Genomic DNA, 19,179 nt, shown 5'->3' with positions numbered 1-19,179 from the left:
CTCTGTTCACACAGGTCATGCTCCATCCAGCGAGATTCTCGTTGCCTGTTTGAAATGTGTTTATGTTAGTGGTTAAACTTAAGCATCAAACTTGGTATTCACCGCCTCATTCTGTAACCCACATACAGTACTGTGCAAAAGTATTAGGCACCAGAGATTACGAGATTTAAAAGAAATGTATCTGCACAGTAAGATAAATCAACACAAACAAACAAACAACTAATTAAGCCCAACATTAGAATAAAACCAAACAACATTATTCCACTGTGATACTCTGTGTGTGAATGTATTGGTTTAACTTTTTCCAAATCTCTCCTCGTGGAGTCCGTATTATTTGAGGTTATTATCCAGTACCTAGTTTTAGTGGTTAATAATGATTTTAAATAATGTGTGCTGTGAATTTAACACATTCATGGAATCAAGGAGAATCTGAACAAAACATTGTTCTTCAAACTCACTCACACCTACTACTTTATAGAAAATAAATATCTTATTTGTTTTATATATATTTTGGTATTTACTATGATTATATATAACTTTATACAAGCACCACACTTACAGAGAAGACATTAGTTTAAATATATATCATTATCTTAGGTGCCTAAGTCGTCTGCACAGTGCTGTAGCTATGGAAGTGGTGAACACCACCCTGTTGAAATGAAATTTTTCATTCATTCATTTATTCATTCATTATCTATAACTGCTTATCCAGTTCAGGCGACCCGTGGGTCCAGAGCCTACCTGGAATCATTAGGCGCAAGGAGGGAATACACCCTGGAGGGGGCACCAGTCCCCACACACATTAACTCACACACTCGCACATACGGACACTTTGGAGTCGTCAATCCACCTACCAACGTGTGTTTTTGGACTATGGGAGGAAACCCAAGCACCCGGAGGAAACCCACGCAGACACAGGGAAAACACACCACACTCCTCACAGACAGTCACCCGGAGGAAGCCCACGCAGACACAGGGAGAACACACCACACTCCTCACAGACAGTCACCCGGAGGAAACCCATTCAGACACAGAGAGAACACACCACACTCCTCACAGACAGTCACCCGGAGGAAACCCACGCAGATACAGGGAGAACACACCACACTCCTCACAGACAGTCACCCGGAGGAAACTAACACGGATACAGGGAGAACACAGCACACTCCTCACAGTCACCCGGAGGAAACCCATGCAGACACAGGGAGAACACACCACACTCCTCACAGACAGTCGCCTGGAGGAAACCCACACGGACACGGGGAGAACACACCACACTCCTCACAGACAGTCACCCGGAGGAAACCCATTCAGACACAGAGAGAACACACCACACTCCTCACAGACAGTCACTCGGAAGAAACCCACACAGACACGGAGAGAACACACCACACTCCTCACAGACAGTCACCCGGAGGAAACCCACGCAGACACAGGGAGAACACACCACACTCCTCACAGTCACCCGGAGGAAACCCACGCAGACACAGGGAGAACACACCACACTCCTCACAGACAGTCACCTGGAGGAAACCCACTCAGACACAGGGAGAACACACCACATTCCTCACAGACAGTCACCCGGAGCGGGAATCGAACCCACAACCTCCAGGTCCCTGGAGCTGTGTGACCGTGCCACAAATGAAATTTTGTAGTGTCAAAAAAATTTTTTTTTCTCCTTCAATTATTCCATTCACTGATTCATTAATTTTAATTGAGAGCAATGTAGCCTTAAGATATAAAGGCCCAAACTCCCCATATTCTGGGAATGTACATATGTATCTGTTTTAAAAGCACATAATAAGTAAATACATACATACATACCTAAAATAGGGCCAACCTGAATATTGTTCAAATTGGTTCAAGATGGACTTCAGCTCTGTCTGGGTTGGTACAGGGGCTGTTATGGGACCTAGGTGGGCTGCCCACCCAGCGTTGGCTAGGTGTATGGAGAATAAACTGGCTCATTCGTGGCACTGCACTTTATAGAAAGAATCTAAAACAGTAATGAATTGCTGATGGTTTACATTCGTTTTCTGGTGTAAAAATGATTGTCTGTCTCTTTAAGCAATGGGGCTGCGCAGGATATGCGCAGACAGTGAGCCAGGCCTGCGCTGTGAGCGCGCAGTAGCGGGTTCTCTGAGGTGAGCGTCGGATTGGCCCAGATCAGGTCATGTGGCCCCTGACGTCACACGGATCATATGATAAAGTTGTGAACAAGCGAAACGTACATCCGCCGTGAGTTTAGACCTGAGAGTTTCTGATCGGACTGATTGGGGCCGGGGGTCGGCTATCAGACCAGGAAGTGTGTTTGTGTGAATGTATATGTGTGATGGAGCCGCTGTGGTGTGTGTTTTTGTTGGTGTTATTGCTGCGGGAGGATGCTGACAGCTCCCAGAGCCCACAGGTAATGTTAACACTCTAAAACAGGAGCTGGAGTTCAGTCTGTGTGATTAAAAGAGTGGAAAGCAGCTGTGGACTAATTTCATTATAGGTTTTATTTGTTATATGTTTACATTTTATATGTTGGAAATGGAGTTACGCAATATTTGTTTTGATGTAACTATGGTAAGCTCATAAGTGGCAGGTATATATATATGTATTACTACATCATCTGAACACAGCAGCTGTCCTTCACACTGTGTGAAAATGTCATGATGAATGGACCAATAGAAATGCTAAAAATGTTCCTTCACCTGCACTTACTAGTTTGTAGATGTGTTTTTTGTAATTTATAGCAATGATATGAAAGATGTGTGTGTGTGTGTGTATATATATATACTTATGAAACAATGTATTTCACAAACACTTGGCTCAAGGTGCAGCAAGATTAACTTCAGAGAGATCAGCAAGTTGCACATTTTGTGAAGCAGCTGAGGCTGACAGTATTTAAAACATAACAATGTGATCCCCCTGTGTATCATATGGTCAATATGTTCATCTGTCAGCGGGTTTTATGTTTGTTTCTTTCTTTTCATTTCTCTTTATTAGTTTGGTGGTGAACATGTCACGCTCTGCTTGGAATAATGCATGTCTTCTTTCAGCTTCGGTTATAATTTGAAAGGGCTCAAGTTGCAGATCTCTAAAAACATAGCTACTGTGGCTCAGCAGGGTAGCTGCCACACAGCTCCAGGGTCCTGATGTCCAAGGTTCAATCGCCAGACACCAATGAGATAATTGGCCTGAACACTATGGGTTTCTGGGATTAAGCCTAGTTTTAGGGGGTTAGGATTAGGCTCAATCCTAGTCCAGGAAAACAACCATCAATTGATGTGGTGTAATGTTTAACTTTTATATCACACTCTGGTTTAAAGCAGCGTCTAATGTGTTCTTTCCACTCTCTCAGTCACACTTTCCTCACATGATGTTCTGATCTTTATGCCTTATATAAACTTTATCATACGTTATAATGCATTCAGCAGCTTAAAGGGGAGTTTAGAATGATTTGTAACTGTAATAAAAACAAGGAAACATCTGTTTTTCAGCAACTATATTGTGTTATAAATGTCTTTTACAGATTGATCCTCTGGTTTATGATGAGCAGCTGCTGTGGGTTGGTGGAGGAGCAGGTGAAGTGAATACGTACCGGATTCCTCTGCTCACATTCACACCTCGTGGCAGTCTGTTAGCCTTTTCTGAGGCAAGGAAGCATTCGTCAGGTGACATTGGGGCAAAATTCATCGCACTGAGACGCTCCACAGATAAAGGTGACTTTCCCCATTTCTAGACAAACACACACAAATGCATATTTGCCCACACTGGCTGAAAGCAAATCAAAAGAAATATTTTTCAGACTTCTGCATAATTATTAAATTATTCTGTGCTTTAATATAAAAAGTTCCAAACTAGAAAAACCTCTATTTATTTAATTTCTTTACATTGATTAAAAAAAAAGAAGAAATCATTCATGCATTCATTCATTAATCTCCTGTAACTGCTGCACACTGATCACTGGATGGATGGACAATCCACCTACCAACGTGTATTTTTGGACTGTGGGAGGAAACCGGAGCACCCAGAGGAAACCCACGCAGACACAGGGAGAACACACCACATTCCTCACAGACAGTCAACCGGAGGAAACCCACGCAGACACAGGGAGAACACACCACACTCCTCACAGACAGTCACCCAGAGGAAACCCACGCAGACACAGGGAGAACACACCAGACTCCTCACACAGTCACCCGGAGGAAACCCACGCAGACACAGGGAGAACACACCACACTCCTCACAGACAGTCACCCGGAGGAAACCCACGCTGACACAGGGAGAACACACCACACTCCTCACAGACAGTCACCCAGAGGAAACCTACACAGACACAGGGAGAACACACCACACTCCTCACAGACAGTCACCCAGAGGAAACCTACACAGACACAGGGAGAACACACCACACTCCTCACACAGTCACCCGGAGGAAACCCATGCAGACACTTATTTTTCCACACTTACAAAGTGCAGTCTTTGGAAAATATTTAAATTTCCTTTCTCGTAATCCAGTTCAAATAATTAATTAAATTCAATTAAGTTTACAGGCTCTGCCTGGTTGCTTTAACCACAGCTTTTCACAACCAATCACTGTGAATGAAGAGTGAGAAAGAAGAGAAATAGGAGGGCTTTCCCTTTAACACCAGCTGTAAAATTAGCACACACCTTCACATACGTTTATTTTTGAGACACTGTATTAAGTAACATTAAGTATGTAATATTTATGTTGCATATGCACCAGATATAGCCACGTGGCTTGAGTTCATCTACTGTCCCTGGCCAGGGTTGTACCTATCTTCATACACAGGCAAAATAGAAAATAATGTCATAGTTCTCTGATCTTTCTTTATTGTTTGTCCCTTAGGAGCCACATGGTCTCCTACATACTTCATAGTGGATGATGGCTCCCTGGAGGACGGTTTGAACCTGGGCTCAGTAGTGGTGGATGAACAGACTGGCTGTGTGTTGCTGGTCTACTCTCTTTGTTTCCACCGTTATCACTGCAGTCCATCCAGCACCATGCTGGTGGAAAGTCTGGATGATGGACTGACATGGAGCCGTCCTCGTAACCTCTCAGAGCAGCTTGGGGTCAAGAGTTTTGCTCCTGGACCTGGCTTTGGCATTCAGGTATTCTCTCCACCACCAATCCACAGCTTAATTTTAGGGCAAAATTAGGGGTGTATATTATTGCTTTTTAATAATTAACTATAGGCCTTATGTGTTACTTCACATAAGTAAACACATGAAAATGCACTATTGTTATTTCTTTCCCCAAGTGAAGGAATGCAAGAATGACCAGCTTGCAATATATGTCCAGAAAGGTGGACACTCATCATTATTAATCGAGTCAATTTCTTGAATGTGCACCTTCCAGTTGAACATGCATAAGCAGAGTCTCATAAGCCTAAGGTCCCCATGCCCAATGTCAAGTGTCATTTAGAGGGATGTAAAACCTTCCAGTGAGCTCTGAAGCAGTCATTTTCAGGCATGATGGAACTCAATCCAGTACATTTGGGATCTGTTGGAGTGAGGTTTGTGATCCAGAACGAATCATCCAACACCAGTACCCGACTTTACAAACACTCTTGTGGCTGAATGCCATTGCTGTTCTGACTTCCTTTTTTTGGGATTCCCACAGGGTCAGTTGACAATGACCAAGAACATGCAATTCCACATGAACAGATGTCTAAAATGCATGAGAATATTAGCATGTATTCAGTGTGGCATTGATATTGAGATTCAGATCTCAGCTGTGCTCTGTGCTGTGTAGGATCAGCTAGGAGCTTTTTGGGGAAATTGAAAAAGGAAGTCTTTTTTAAAAACTTATTTATTTATTTATTTTTATATATATATATTTTTTGCAAACAGATGAGACATGTATATCCTAACACCATTTGCAGTAAGTATTCCTCTCAGCTTGGCTAGGAAATCTGGTACATTTGATTCTTAAGTGTTTCGACACTTTTGAAAGCCACAGAATAAGCAGTTTTAGTTTTGGTTTATTATGTTGTCACAGTAACTGGATCTGGTTAATCATCAGTGATGCCTTTCCTTAGGTGAAGCATGTGACTGAGCCTTCTCAGAATCACTGGGCGCAAGGCAGGAACACACCCTGGAGGGGGCAATATATGGAAGCAAATCTGTCTCATCAGACTTTGAAATATTACCACCTTTTTGAATTTGTAGCACTGAATATTTTTATATATATATATATATATATATATATATATATATATATGGGGGGCAGCACGGTGGTGCAGCAGGTAGTGTCGCAGTCATATGGACCTGGATGTTGTGGGTTCGATTCCCGCTCCGGGTGACTGTCTGTGAGGAGTGTGGTGTGTTCTCCCTGTGTCTGTGTGGGTTTCTTCCGGGTGACTGTCTGTGAGGAGTTGGTGTGTTCTTCTCCGGCTGCTCCGGTTTCCTCCCACAGTCCAAAAACACATGGTAGGTGGATTGGTGACTCAAAAGTGTCCGTAGGTGTGAGTGAATGTTTGAGTATGTGTGTTGCCCTGTGGAGGACTGGCCCTCCAGGGTGTTTTCCCGCCTTTCTCTGGACCCACCGCGACCCTGAACTGGATAAGGGTTACAGACAATTAAAATATATATATATATGTATGTGTATATGTGTGTGTGTCATATCACATGCTATGTTCACAGGGCCATTACAAAACATTTCCACAGTAAACTTCAGGATATCAATAGTCTGTTATATTCTGTCTTCAGTGAGCCTTTCAGATTTTTGAGACACTTTTAAAATAAAGAGATAATATCCGCGGAAGGAAGCTAAATGTGTAGTTTTTCCATGGTATGGAAGTTGTGTTCCATACCATGTGTTGTGTTTGTATTTCGTCATCTAGCGGAGACAGGATGGAACTAGTGCATCATTTAAGGTGAAAGAGAAAATCCAAATGAATCGATTGCTCATCCTTGGTGTCCCGGATGTGTATCTGAATTTTTTGTAACTCGTATTTTGGTTTCTGAATTTCGTCTACCGAGTTTGAGCAACTTCGAAATATATTGCTTGAATTTTTTTTATCTGAATTTTTAACCTTGAATAATAACAGTGAAAACATGTTCTTGAAAATTCTCGAGTTCTATTCAAGAACAATTATATTCAGAGGCATAATTTCAGTGCAAAAAAAATTCAGTGTTACAAATTCAAAGGTGGTAATATTTCAAAGTCTGATGAGACAGATTTGTTTCCATACAATAAGACAAATGTTATTTTTTATTTATTTAAGTATGTTTCATATTCATGAGTCATATGCACTAATACTGCCACATAAAAAAGATTAAAAACACTGAAATATGGGTACAATCATTTGATAGAACATTGAACATAATCCCATTAAACTGGGCTAAGTGGGGTATTTTTATAACCAGAAATTCAGTGCTTCAGTGTTCTTCAATATTTTCCCAGTTTTCTATATTTTGCAGTGGTTAAGCTGTAAAAGTGTGTGAATTGATTCATTGTAGATGAATATAGCACATCTCCCCCATTTTGAGAGTGACTGTTTAGTTTCTTCCCTCTCTTGAGTGTAATGTGGTGTGCTCTGTGTATACAGAAGCGTTATGATCCCGCTAAAGGCCGTCTGGTGGTGTGTGGTCACGGCACCCTTGAGGGGAATGGAGTTTTCTGTGTCCTGAGTGATGATCATGGACGAACTTGGAGATACGGAGCGGCGTTGAAGAGTATTCCCTACAACCAGCCGAAAAAGAGCCTGGACTTCAACCCAGATGAGTGCCAGGTCAGTGCGTTATCACGTTCTTATAAAACTAAAGGATTACAGTAACCTGTGTGTCTTTAAAAGGTGATTGTGATTAAAATTTTATTTTTAATTTTCCAGCCGGTGGAACTGCAGGATGGAAGCATATTGATAAATGTGCGAAACCAGAATAACTATCACTGCCGCTGCCGGATGGTGGTGCGGAGTCTGGACGGAGGCGAGACGCTGCCTGTGGACGAGCTTCTGTTTGATCACACCCTAATTGACCCTATGGTGGCGGCTGGAGCTCTGCAGAAGGAGGGGGTGCTGTACTTCAGTAACCCGGCCAACTCCACAGACAGTAAGACTGAGGGGCAATGTAGGGGATCTAAACTGGAGTGAGACATTGTTATAGTGTATTGTATGTATGTTTGGATAATATGACTTATACACCAGGTTCAGTGCAGAAACTTTTTTTAAAAGACCATTTATTAAGATAATCTATCATGTTAAAAAAAGATTAAATAGAGTACAGTTGTGCAACTATCACAGAGCAGATGTAACACTCTAAGTAAGATGAACAGGGGTAACACAAAAGCTGAAACATCTGTCATTGTAGCGTGGGAGGTGTCATGGCTAAATTGGAGCAGCCTGGTGGACAATCTTCATTAAGTGCACATTGCAACAGTAAGACCATGTGCATCCAATGGTTCAAACATTGTGTCCTGAAGGCGGTGCCGTGTATCAGGACGACAATGCACCAATACACACAGCGAGACTGGTGAAACTGGTTTGATGAACATGCAAGTGAAGTTGAACATCTCCCATGGCCTGCACAGTCACCAGATCTAAATATTATTGAGCCACTTTGGGGTGTTGTGGAGGAGCGAGTCAGGAAACGTTTTCCTCCACCAGCATCACGTAGAGACCTGGCCACTATCCTGCAAGAAGAATGGCTTACAATCCCTCTGACCACTGTGCAGGACTTGTGTATGTCATTCTCAAGATGAACTGACGCTGTATCGGCCGCAAAAGGAGGCCCTACACCACACTAATAAATTATTGCGGTCTAAAACCAGGTGTTTCAGTTTAAGGTTTAATGTACACCTTAAAAAAAGTGTCACAGTTCTGGGGAAGAAGCTGTTGGCGTGTCTGGTTGTCCTGGTTTGATGGCCCTAAGCCTTCTGCCACAGGGAAGGGGCTGGACATCTGCTGATGTCCAGGATGAGAGGGATCATTCCTGGGCTTCTTGCTTGCCCTGTCGCCACCTCAACCCTGAAATGGGTATAAAAAAGAAAAAGATGAGTGATGATGATATTTGACATGGTTTAATGGACTTATCCTTTGTCTCTATTCCAGGGATCAATATGACTCTTCGCTGGTCATTGACAGATGGCCGGTCATGGGAAGATGAGGCACTACAGATTTGGCAGGGGCCGAGCGGCTACTCCTCAATGACCACACTTGTTGGTGACTCTGTTGAGGATAAGAAGTACATCTTCATCATCTACGAGAAGGGTCACAGAGAGTCAGTTGAGACCATTTCTCTTGCTAAGGTCCACCTCTATGGAGGCAGGTAGAAGAGAAGTGGACCGTGCAATGGGACGAAAAAAGGGAAATAGAAATAAGTTTGTTTAGTAAATTTACATAAATGCGGCATTAAGTACGGGATCGACTCAAAGTCATGATACTTGCGATTGCTGCAAATAAAGATCACATACAATGTATTCTGGGTGATTGCCACATGGAGATGCAGGGGAGTAGTTTAATAAGTAAACAAGTTCAGGCACTTCACCTTTAAAACATCACAGGTAATCCATCTGCAGACTCATCACACATAGTTAAACCAACTAAGAAGGATGTCAAGGAGATGCCCACGATTGCTTTCCATCAGTGCCAAAAGAAGAGTATCATAATTAATAAGCTACCACTTAATTAGTCCTGAAGGACATTGGAATCAATAGAGCACTTGCAAGTTCTTTTCGTATTTTCCCTACTCCAGACATTTTTTCCGGGCTGGGGTTTAGAACATCCTCCAAAAGCACACCATAAGGACCTGACCTGCAAGGCCTAAGGCTTGTTTATCCTTTCTGTATCCATTTGTTCAAGAACAGTGGTTTGTGATGTGTTCTTAAACCATAAGAACATGATGGTGAGCATCAGCAGCTCTGGTTTGCTGAGAATTAACTGCCATCCAGCCAGCAATAACTCAACTCCTCATGAAGAATCTACTGAAGCTTCCATACAAAAGAAAATGGCTGTGCTAGCACTGTGCAATTACTCTCCACTGAAAATTCATGTGTTATTTTTACCTGTGTGCATTTCATTTTTCTGTTTACACAGTCTTAAGATTATGCACTTAGTCTGGGGAAATTTGTAGTAATACACTATACAAGCAAACGTTTGTAGACAGTGGTTGTCCCTTCTTTGCTGCAGCCTCTAAAAATCTTGTAAGCTTCTAGCTGGTGCTTGGCATTGAGCGTGGTGACTGTAGGCTAATGTGTGTTTGGTCCAGAGGGTCCCATTCTACCATTTAAAGCAATGATGTCAGTAATGGGTGCACTTTAAACTCGTGGTAATCACAATTTAAAATGGGTGTCTACAAGCGTTTGGATATGTAGTGTATATACTCTCAAATGTGTGGGAGTTCATGGAGACGTTTTACTCTTGTTCTATATGAATCCATTTGTGAGCTCAGGAATGACTCCACTGCTTTTTTTTTTTCTCTCTCTCTTTGACAATTTGGCTTTTCTTAAAGTAGTTCATGTTAATGTTAAACGTTCTTAAATCGGACGATTGGCTACAATAAATGTGAAAGAAATGTGCCATTTTGCATACAGTATAATATCAGTGCACATTTGACTTCACTCAAGGTTTGTTTCAATATATGGTTTATTTCAGATGTCACATGAGCAAAGAGTGTGTTCAGGCAACAGTGCACAGTTTCTATGTCCATCTAATCTCGAGCTGTACTTCTGTGAAGTCAAAATACACTGTTTTTAAGACCTCTGCTTTTTGTCATACTGTAAAGTGGTATGGAATTATGAGTGTTAAAAATATGGGTGAATTTTGTTCACCCTTGTTCATTCATTTATTCATTTATTCAGTTTCATCCTGCTCTGTGTTGCAATGAAGCTGGAGCCAGTGGGAGCAGTGAGACACTTTGAATGGGGCACCAGTCCATCACAGAGCATAAAACACTCACCCAGTCTCTCACACACTCACATTCTGGACACATTTAAAAAGCCACATGACGTGTGTTTTTGTGCTGTGGGAGGAGATCCATGTTTTTCTCCATACTTTTAAGTCATGAATGCAGTCATTAGATCGGTCTATGATCTGTATGGTTCTTCTGCCCTTTTTAAAGTGAAGTTGGTGCTCATTCATTCATCCTCTCTAACAGCCTCATCCTGACCACGGCTGTTGTGGCTCTGCAGTTTTACAGAAGAGATGAACGTTAATGTAACAAGATTTTATTTAAAGTCATTCTGGAGCACTGCCCTTTGTCTGATCATCATGAATATATCACACGATGGCAGCTTCAAATGTTAACGTTTAAGAATGACGGAAATGGAGATACTAGGTTTGTGGCAACAGCAGCTATGCATTTTTCAAGATGGAAGCACAGCCTGGGATATATATGAGTTTCAGCATGAGGTTTCTTAGGACGGCAAGAAGAACAAATCAGATCTGATTTTTTAAAAACCCTTTACTTACAAGACAATTGCTGTGTAATATATAAATAAACTCATTTAGAGTGGTTTGACATGAAGTGTCTTGTTTTCAGACATCTTCACAGCGGTGGTAGTAGGAACTAGACATCCAAATGGTTTAAAGTTATTACACAAATTCATTTTGAATATACACAGACCAGCCAAATCATTCAAAGGACAAACGTGTGTCTGCACTCACTATTAAATTTATCAGCTCCACAAATCATACAGGTGCATGCTGCAGTTTTATGCTATGGTTTTTACATCTTTTCACCCTGCTCTTTAGTTTTTAAATGGTGTCCACTCTGTCCATTATATTAAATGTTCCTGTTTTGCTGGTCTTCAGTTTAGATGAGACAATAGCTCATCTGTAGTTGCATAGTTTGTGTTAGTCGTCCTCTAGTCCGCCACCTTATCAGTGGTTACAGGATGTTTCAGACTGTATTTTTGGTTGGGAGAAAGTCCAGAAGTATCAATGAGGTGTTTAAAAAAATTCAGCAGCACAAAAAAACAACAAACCACCCTCAATTCTGGTTACTATTATCTCCACTGTAATAAATTCATTTTTATAAAAAAGATCATTTCACACCAAAATAAACCCATTGCATGTGTTTACATCTGAACGACTTAATACAGAGATGATGTAAAGTTGATGGAGCTGTCTTTTAAACATTGACACACAGAGCTCTATTGGACTGAGATGGTCTTATGGCCTGATCATAAAGTGATCAACGTACTCAGTCATGTGTTGTGGTGTGTGTATGAGCAGGTAAACAGAGCTGTTAAACTGAAGATGAGCAGGTATGAAACTGCTACTGGTTTGTATTTGGTTCATCCAGGCTACACACGGAGGCAATGAAGAGGTAAAAATGTCTCTATTTTATGTTAGATTAACACACTAGTAATGTCTGAGTTTGCCTGTCTGTTTACCAGCGATGGACTGAACTGTTAGAGCCCTGTTATTTGTTTTAGACCGGGAACATTTCAAACAGGAACTGCTGCCACTGTGGCACGCGCTGCTGAGTACGACGGAGTTCTAGGGCCATGGCGTTGGGGAAAAAAAAAAAAATAATAAAAAAACAAGATTCCGAGATTAAAGTCAGAATTCTGAGAATATTCTCTGAATAATTCTGAGAAAAAAATCTCGGAATAATTCCAAGAATAAAATTTTGGAATAATTCTGAAAATAATATCGGAATAATTCTGAAAAAAAATCTCGGGAAAATTCTGAGAAAAAAATCTCGGAATATTCTGAGAATAATCTCGGAATAATTATGAGAAAAAAATATTGGGAAAATTCACAGAAAATAATTTCGAAATAATTCGCTGCATATAATGGAGCAGACACACAGTGTAACTGCCTTATATATTATAGAAAATTATAACCCAAACAGTGTTTCTCTAAATATTCTGATTATATTCTCGAAATTATACAGACCTTTTTTACTCAATTATTCCGAGTTTTTCTCAGAATTATTCTGAGAATATTCTCAGAATCTTGTTTTTTTTTTTCAACGCCGTGGCCCTAAAACTCCGTCGTAGCTTCCGGATTTACACTTTCAGTTTATAAGCTTCACTGTTTTCTACACTGTCGAATTTAACATTGTCGTGAAGTCACATTCATGAACTTGTTTAAATATGACTATTTACACCTGCCTTTTGTAGACTGAGACGTGTAGGACTAGAAAGTGTTATATTTACCTTTACCTATATTATATTAAGAAAGTAAGGAATATTCTGTTTTAGGGCTCTTTATCTGCATAAAACACCAAGACATTTTGCTTTAGTCATTTGGGCTGTCATTCATAGAAAACGGAGCAAGGTTCGTGGAAAAGGGAAATATGAAATGTATCTGTTTTTGTCTTTTTTTGCATCATCTCTGTTAGTTTAACCCCATCATTACTGAAGAGAAGTTGCTGTGGGTGGGTGGAGGAGCTGGAGAAGTGCACACCTACCGGATTCCCCTGCTGACCTTCACCCCCCTCGGCAGTCTGTTGGCTTTCTCGGAAAACATCTAGTGGAGACATGGAGGCCAAGTTTATCGCCCTGAGACGCTCCACAGACAGAGGTTCAGCACCTTTACAAAATCCAGCTGTTTAGGGCAGCATGGTGGTGCAGCAGGTAGTGTCGCAGTCACACAGCTCCAGGGACCTGGAGGTTGTGGGTTCGAGTCCTGCTTCTCTCTGTTCTCCCTGTGTCTGCGTGGGTTTCCTCCGGGTGACTGTCTGTGAGGAGTGTGGTGTGTTCTCCCTGTGTCTGCGTGGGTTTCCTCCGGGTGACTGTCTGTGAGGAGTGTGGTGTGTTCTCCCTGTGCCTGCGTGGGTTTTCTCCGGGTGACTGTCTGTGAGGAGTGTGGTGTGTTCTCTCTGTGCCTGCGAGGGTTTCCTCCGGGTGACTGTCTTTGAGGAGTGTGGTGTGTTCTCCCTGTGTCTGCGTGGGATTCCTCCAGGTGACTGTCTGTGAGGAGAGTGGTGTGTTCACTCTGTGCCTGCGAGGGTTTCCTCCGGGTGACTGTCTTTGAGGAGTGTGGTGTGTTCTCCCTGTGTCTGCGTGGGTTTTCTCCGGGTACTCCAGTTCCCTCCCAAAGTACAAAAACACATGCTGGTAGGTGGATTGGCGACTCAAAAAAAGGTGTTTTAGGTGTGAGTGAATGTGTGTCGCCCTGTGAAGGACTGGGTGTGTTCCTGCTTTGCACCCAGTGATTCCAGGTTGGCTCCTGACACACCGCGACCCTGAACTGGATAAGCGCTTACAGGCAATGAATGAATGAGGGTCTACATGTGTTTACGTTTCTTTACTTCTTTTACTAAAGAACATACAGAATAGTCTCCTAGCAGTTCAAGAGGATTTATTGTGTTCCAGTCAAGTACACAGTAAAACAAACAATTTGTAGAAAGATATTCTAGCAAAAAAACTCTGATTGTCCATATTTTGCAAAGTACAAAGGTTACCGAAAAACCAGAATATAGGAGACATGATAAGTACAGTGTCTTGATATGCAGTACAATAATTGCCTTTAAATGCATTGTTTCAAAGACAATGACTGTTAGTGAGTATTTGTTTGTGTGTGTGTGTGTGTGTGTGTGTGTGTTTGGAGGTATCTGACATTTCAGAATCTGGGCGTCATGGAGTCTGATGGCTTGTGGAGAAAAACCTGTTATATAATCTAACAGTACTGGACAGAACCAAACTACAGAAAAGAAAGTGTTTGTGTGAGGGTTGTGTGGGTCTATCCACAAAGCTGCTGGCTTAGCGAATGCAGTGTGTGGTATAAATGTCCATGATTGAGGGGAGAGAGATCACCCAGTGATCTTCTCAGCTGTTCTCAGTATTTTCTGGAAGGCCTTGGCCTAAGACCAAGTGCAGTTACCAAACCAGGCAAATGATGCAGCTAGTCAGGGTGCTCTGTAGTTCCTGTGTAAAAAGGTAAGAATAACAGACGGGAGGCTGGAGTCTTCCGTAGCTTCAGTTGCTGGTCTTTCTCAGCTCTGGAGCTTGTGTCCATTGTCTAGGATTGGTTCTTCATTAGGTGAATGCCAATGAACTTGGTGCTTGTAATGTCAAAATCTATCTCTTTTGTCTAGTCCACATTCAGATGTAAGTTTTTGATTAGATTTGCTAGTTGCCACATCTCTGTTCTGTACACTGATTCATAGTCTTTACTGATGCGGCCCAGCACAGTAGTGTCATCAGCAAACCTGATGTGATTAAACTTGTGAAATGAGAACAGTAGAGGACTTAACACACTGCCAATGGGAAAGGCCATTGCTCAGCATGGTCATAGTGGAGATGCTGCTCATGATCTTAGGTCTTCCAATCAGGATCCAACTGTGTTTTTGTTTTTTTCTTTTTTTGAGGCTTAGAGGGTTCAGATTCTGAGGAATGATGGTGTTTTATGCTAAATTGAAGTCCATGAACTGCTAGTATATTTTCACTTATTTGCCCAAGTGGGTGAGGGTCTGATGAAGGGTTGATGTGATGGTGTCATCTGTGTAATGGTTGGGATGGTAAACATATTGCAGGGGGTTCAGTGAAGGGTCAGATGTGACTCAGTAAGAAAAAGCATTTCATGATGATGTGAGTGGATGAAATGGGAAGGTACTGAATAATAGATAACAAGGTTAATACCTGGATAATAACTCCACACTTTATGGAATTTATCAGTGTTTGGCCTCTAAACACATTTAATACAATATGAATTAAACATTTTGAAAACCCCTGACAAAATTATGTTCAGTTTTTAAAAGGCATAAATACAACCACTGCAGACATTTTTAAATCAGTCTTTTGATTTATTTTTGACTAGACAAGATATATAAGGTTTCTGGCGTACAATCAGCTCTGTCTGACAGTTCTTCTTCCAGATCTCACTTTGCTTTTCTGAGTTCTCCATTACAGCAGTTCCTTAAATACGTTTTTAGGCCGTGGAAATTACGAGCTGAAAGTACCCTGCTATTTTAAGACCCAGAGAAGTGATTTTGCACTAGAAGTTTCATCAGATGTTCATTTCTAATGCTGATACATGATTTGTCTAATCAGTCCTAATATGTCAATTACATTCACAGTCAAATAAAAGTACTTAAATGATAGCTTTGATAGAGGTTTCTAGAAATAATTTTTTTCAAAGATACCATTTACTTCAAATAAATGGTTCCTTAAGTAACTCTCCTTTAAATAATCCATTAGGAGAGTAACATATTCTTCAAGGAAACCTTGTAAGGACTTTAAAATGGATTTAAAATATATTATTATTATTATTATTATTATACTTATTAGATAAAGGAAATGTGCTTATTGCTAGAAAATAAATTACTTATGCCAGTACAGTAGAAAGAATGGCATCTTGTAAAAGAATAACGTACAGTTTACAATTTAAAAGAGTGGATTCTTTGTAAATCTCTTCTTCTTCTCTCTTTTATTCACAGGAGCAACCTGGTCTCCCACCTCCTTCATTGTGGACGATGGGATTCACACAGATGGCTCTAACCTGGGCTCTGTTGTTGTGGATGAAGAAACAGGAACACTGATGCTGATTTACTCTCTGTGTTTCTACCGCTATCACTGTAGTTCCCCCAGCACCATGCTGGTGCAGAGTCTGGACGATGGACTGACCTGGAGCCATCCTCGAACCCTCACCCTCCAGCTTGGGGTCAAGAGCTTCATCCTAGGACCTGGTTTCGGCATTCAGGTTTGATTTGATTTCGTTTCATTCTTTAATTTAACATCTGTGTGAACGGTGCCATCATGTGGATTAAAACAAATAATAAAAAAACTAAATGACTGCCATCAAACTGAAAAATCAAAAAGCAATACACTGAAATACAATAACTTTTTTCTGAGTTTAATAAAAATTAATAACAAGTGTAGATCTAATAATGCGTAATTCATTCATTGTCTGTAGCGCTTATCTAGTTCAGGGTCGCGGTGGGTCTGGAGCCTACCCGGAATCATTGGGTGCAAGGCAGGAACACACCCTGGAGGGGGCGCCAGTCCTTCACAGGGCAACACACACACACACGAGTAACCAATCCACCTACCAACGTGTGTTTTTGGACCGTGGGAGGAAACCCACACGGACACAGGGAGAACACACTACACTCCACACAGACAGTCACCCGGAGGAAACCCACGCACACACAGGGAGAACACACCACACTCCTCACAGACAGTCACCCGGAGGAAACCCACACACACACAGGGAGAACACACCACACTCCACACAGACAGTCACCCGGAGGAAACCCACGCAGACACAGGGAGAACACACGACACTCCACACAGACAGTCACCCGGAGGAAACACACCACACTCCTCACAGACAGTCACCCGGAGGAAACCCACGCAGACACAGGGAGAACACACCACACTCCTCACAGGCAGTCACCCGGAGGAAACCCACGCAGACACAGGGAGAACACACCACACAGACAGTCACCCGGTGGAAACCCACGCAGACACAGGGAGAACGCACCACACAGGCAGTCACCCGGAGGAAACCCACGCAGACACAGGGAGAACACACCACACAGACAGTCACCCGGTGGAAACCCACGCAGACACAGGGAGAACACACCACATTCCTCACAGACAGTCACCCGGAGAAAACCCACGCAGACACAGGGAGAACACACCACACTCTTCACAGGCAGTCACCCGGAGGGAACCCACGCAGACACAGGGAGAACACACCACACTCCTCACAGACAGTCACCCGGAGGAAACCCACGCAGACACAGGGAGAACACACCACACAGACAGTCACCCGGTGGAAACTCACGCAGACACAGGGAGAACACACCACACAGACAGTCACCCGGTGGAAACTCACGCAGACACAGGGAGAACACACCAAACTGCTCACAGACAGTCACCCGGTGGAAACCCACGCAGACACAGAGAGAACACACCACACTTCTCACAGACAGTCACCCAGAGTGGGACTTGAACCCACAACTTCCAGGTCCCTGGAGCTGTGTGACTGCGACACCTACCTGCTGCGCCACCGTGCCGCCCTAATAAACCTTAATAAATCAGGGGAAAAAAACATTTCCAAATGTTTCTGCAGATCATTCCCAGTTGAAGAAGCACTTTAACTAAGTTGCCCATCTACATTTAATCTGCACTATTTTCATGTGAATTTGAATATAATTGTTTAACTACAGTGTTTCTAGATTCAAAACTTTAACTACTTAAATATATATATATATATACATATATATATATATATATATATATATTATTATAAATTCAACAGAAACACTATCCGCCCGCTCAAGGCCGTCTCGTGGTGTGTGGTCATGGCACTATCCAGGGAGATGGAGTTTTTTGCATCCTTAGCGATGATCATGGACAAACTTGGAGAAATGGGGCAGCGTTAAAGAGTATCCCCTACAACCAGCTGAAACAGAACCTGGATTTCAACCCAGATGAGTGTCAGGTGAGAGACAATGGGGTTCAGGCTTAACACTGATAGATTAATAAGAATAAGGGCAGGGTTAATACAGAAACAACCCTGTCTCCTCCCTCAACATCCATGGCTGAGTTGCCATTGAGCAAGGCACTTGCAACTGCTCCGTGTGTATGTGTGTGTGTGTCAGCCCAAAGCTGTCTCTCCATTGGTCTCATTTTATTTAGATTGTCCTCATAAAATCACTCTAATAAAGTGTTTTAAATTTTTAATAGAATTTAATTAAATAAATGTAACATTTTCAGCCGGTGGAACTGCAGGACGGAAGCATATTGATAAATGTGCGAAACCAGAATAACTATCACTGCCGCTGCCGGATGGTGGTGCGAAGTCTGGACGGAGGTGAGACGCTGCCGGTGGAGGAACTACTGTTTGATCACACCCTAGTTGACCCTGTGGTGGCGGCTGGAGCTCTGCAAAAGGAGGGGGTGCTGTACTTCAGTAACCCGGCCAACTCCCAACAGAGTGAGAAAAGAGTTTAGTTTTTTCTGGAGGGGGGTGTTTCCCCATAAATACCTGAATATTTAATTGAGGGCATCTGTAAAAACATTTTTATCCTTGTCTCTCTCCTCCAGGGGTCAATCTAACTCTCCGCTGGTCTCTGACGGATGGTAAGTCCTGGGAGAACGAAGTGTTGCAGATTTGGACAGGTCCAAGTGGCTACTCCTCTTTAACTTCACTCAGAGGAGACCAAGCTGAGGATAAGAAACACATCTTTCTCATCTATGAAAAAGGTCATAAGGACTATTATGAGACCATCTCTTTTGCCAAGATCCACCTTTACGGAGGCCTGTAG

At 42.2% G+C, this 19,179-nt stretch overlaps 1 protein-coding gene and 1 pseudogene across 1 annotated transcript; both read left to right on the top strand.

Annotated features, from left to right (window-relative positions):
- The first annotated feature begins 2,223 nt into the window (after nt 1–2,223).
- On the top strand, nt 2,224–11,445 carry LOC136700160 (sialidase-1-like). Its single transcript, XM_066675425.1, has 6 exons — nt 2,224–2,407; nt 3,518–3,707; nt 4,859–5,121; nt 7,563–7,745; nt 7,845–8,064; nt 9,063–11,445. Exons 1-6 carry the CDS (start codon nt 2,333–2,335, stop codon nt 9,281–9,283), a joined length of 1,152 nt encoding a protein of 383 aa, XP_066531522.1. The 5' UTR covers nt 2,224–2,332; the 3' UTR covers nt 9,284–11,445.
- A 774-nt stretch (nt 11,446–12,219) lies between these two features.
- LOC136700325 (sialidase-1-like) lies at nt 12,220–19,179 on the top strand (annotated as a pseudogene).

Source organism: Hoplias malabaricus, chromosome 6, assembly GCF_029633855.1.
Source record: "Hoplias malabaricus isolate fHopMal1 chromosome 6, fHopMal1.hap1, whole genome shotgun sequence".
NCBI classification, from domain to species: Eukaryota; Metazoa; Chordata; class Actinopteri; order Characiformes; family Erythrinidae; genus Hoplias; species Hoplias malabaricus.
The sequence above is the reverse complement of the archived record's forward strand: the minus strand, read 5'-3'. Positions and strand labels throughout refer to the sequence as shown.

Excerpts from the sequence above, each read along its gene's own strand:
- LOC136700160 (XM_066675425.1), top strand. The coding sequence starts at position 2,333 with ATGGAGCCGCTGTGGTGTGTGTTTTTGTTGGTGTTATTGCTGCGGGAG. Across the intron at positions 2,408-3,517 it reads ACAGCTCCCAGAGCCCACAG|ATTGATCCTCTGGTTTATGA; the intron begins GTAATGTTAACA and ends TGTCTTTTACAG. Across the intron at positions 3,708-4,858 it reads GAGACGCTCCACAGATAAAG|GAGCCACATGGTCTCCTACA; the intron begins GTGACTTTCCCC and ends TTTGTCCCTTAG.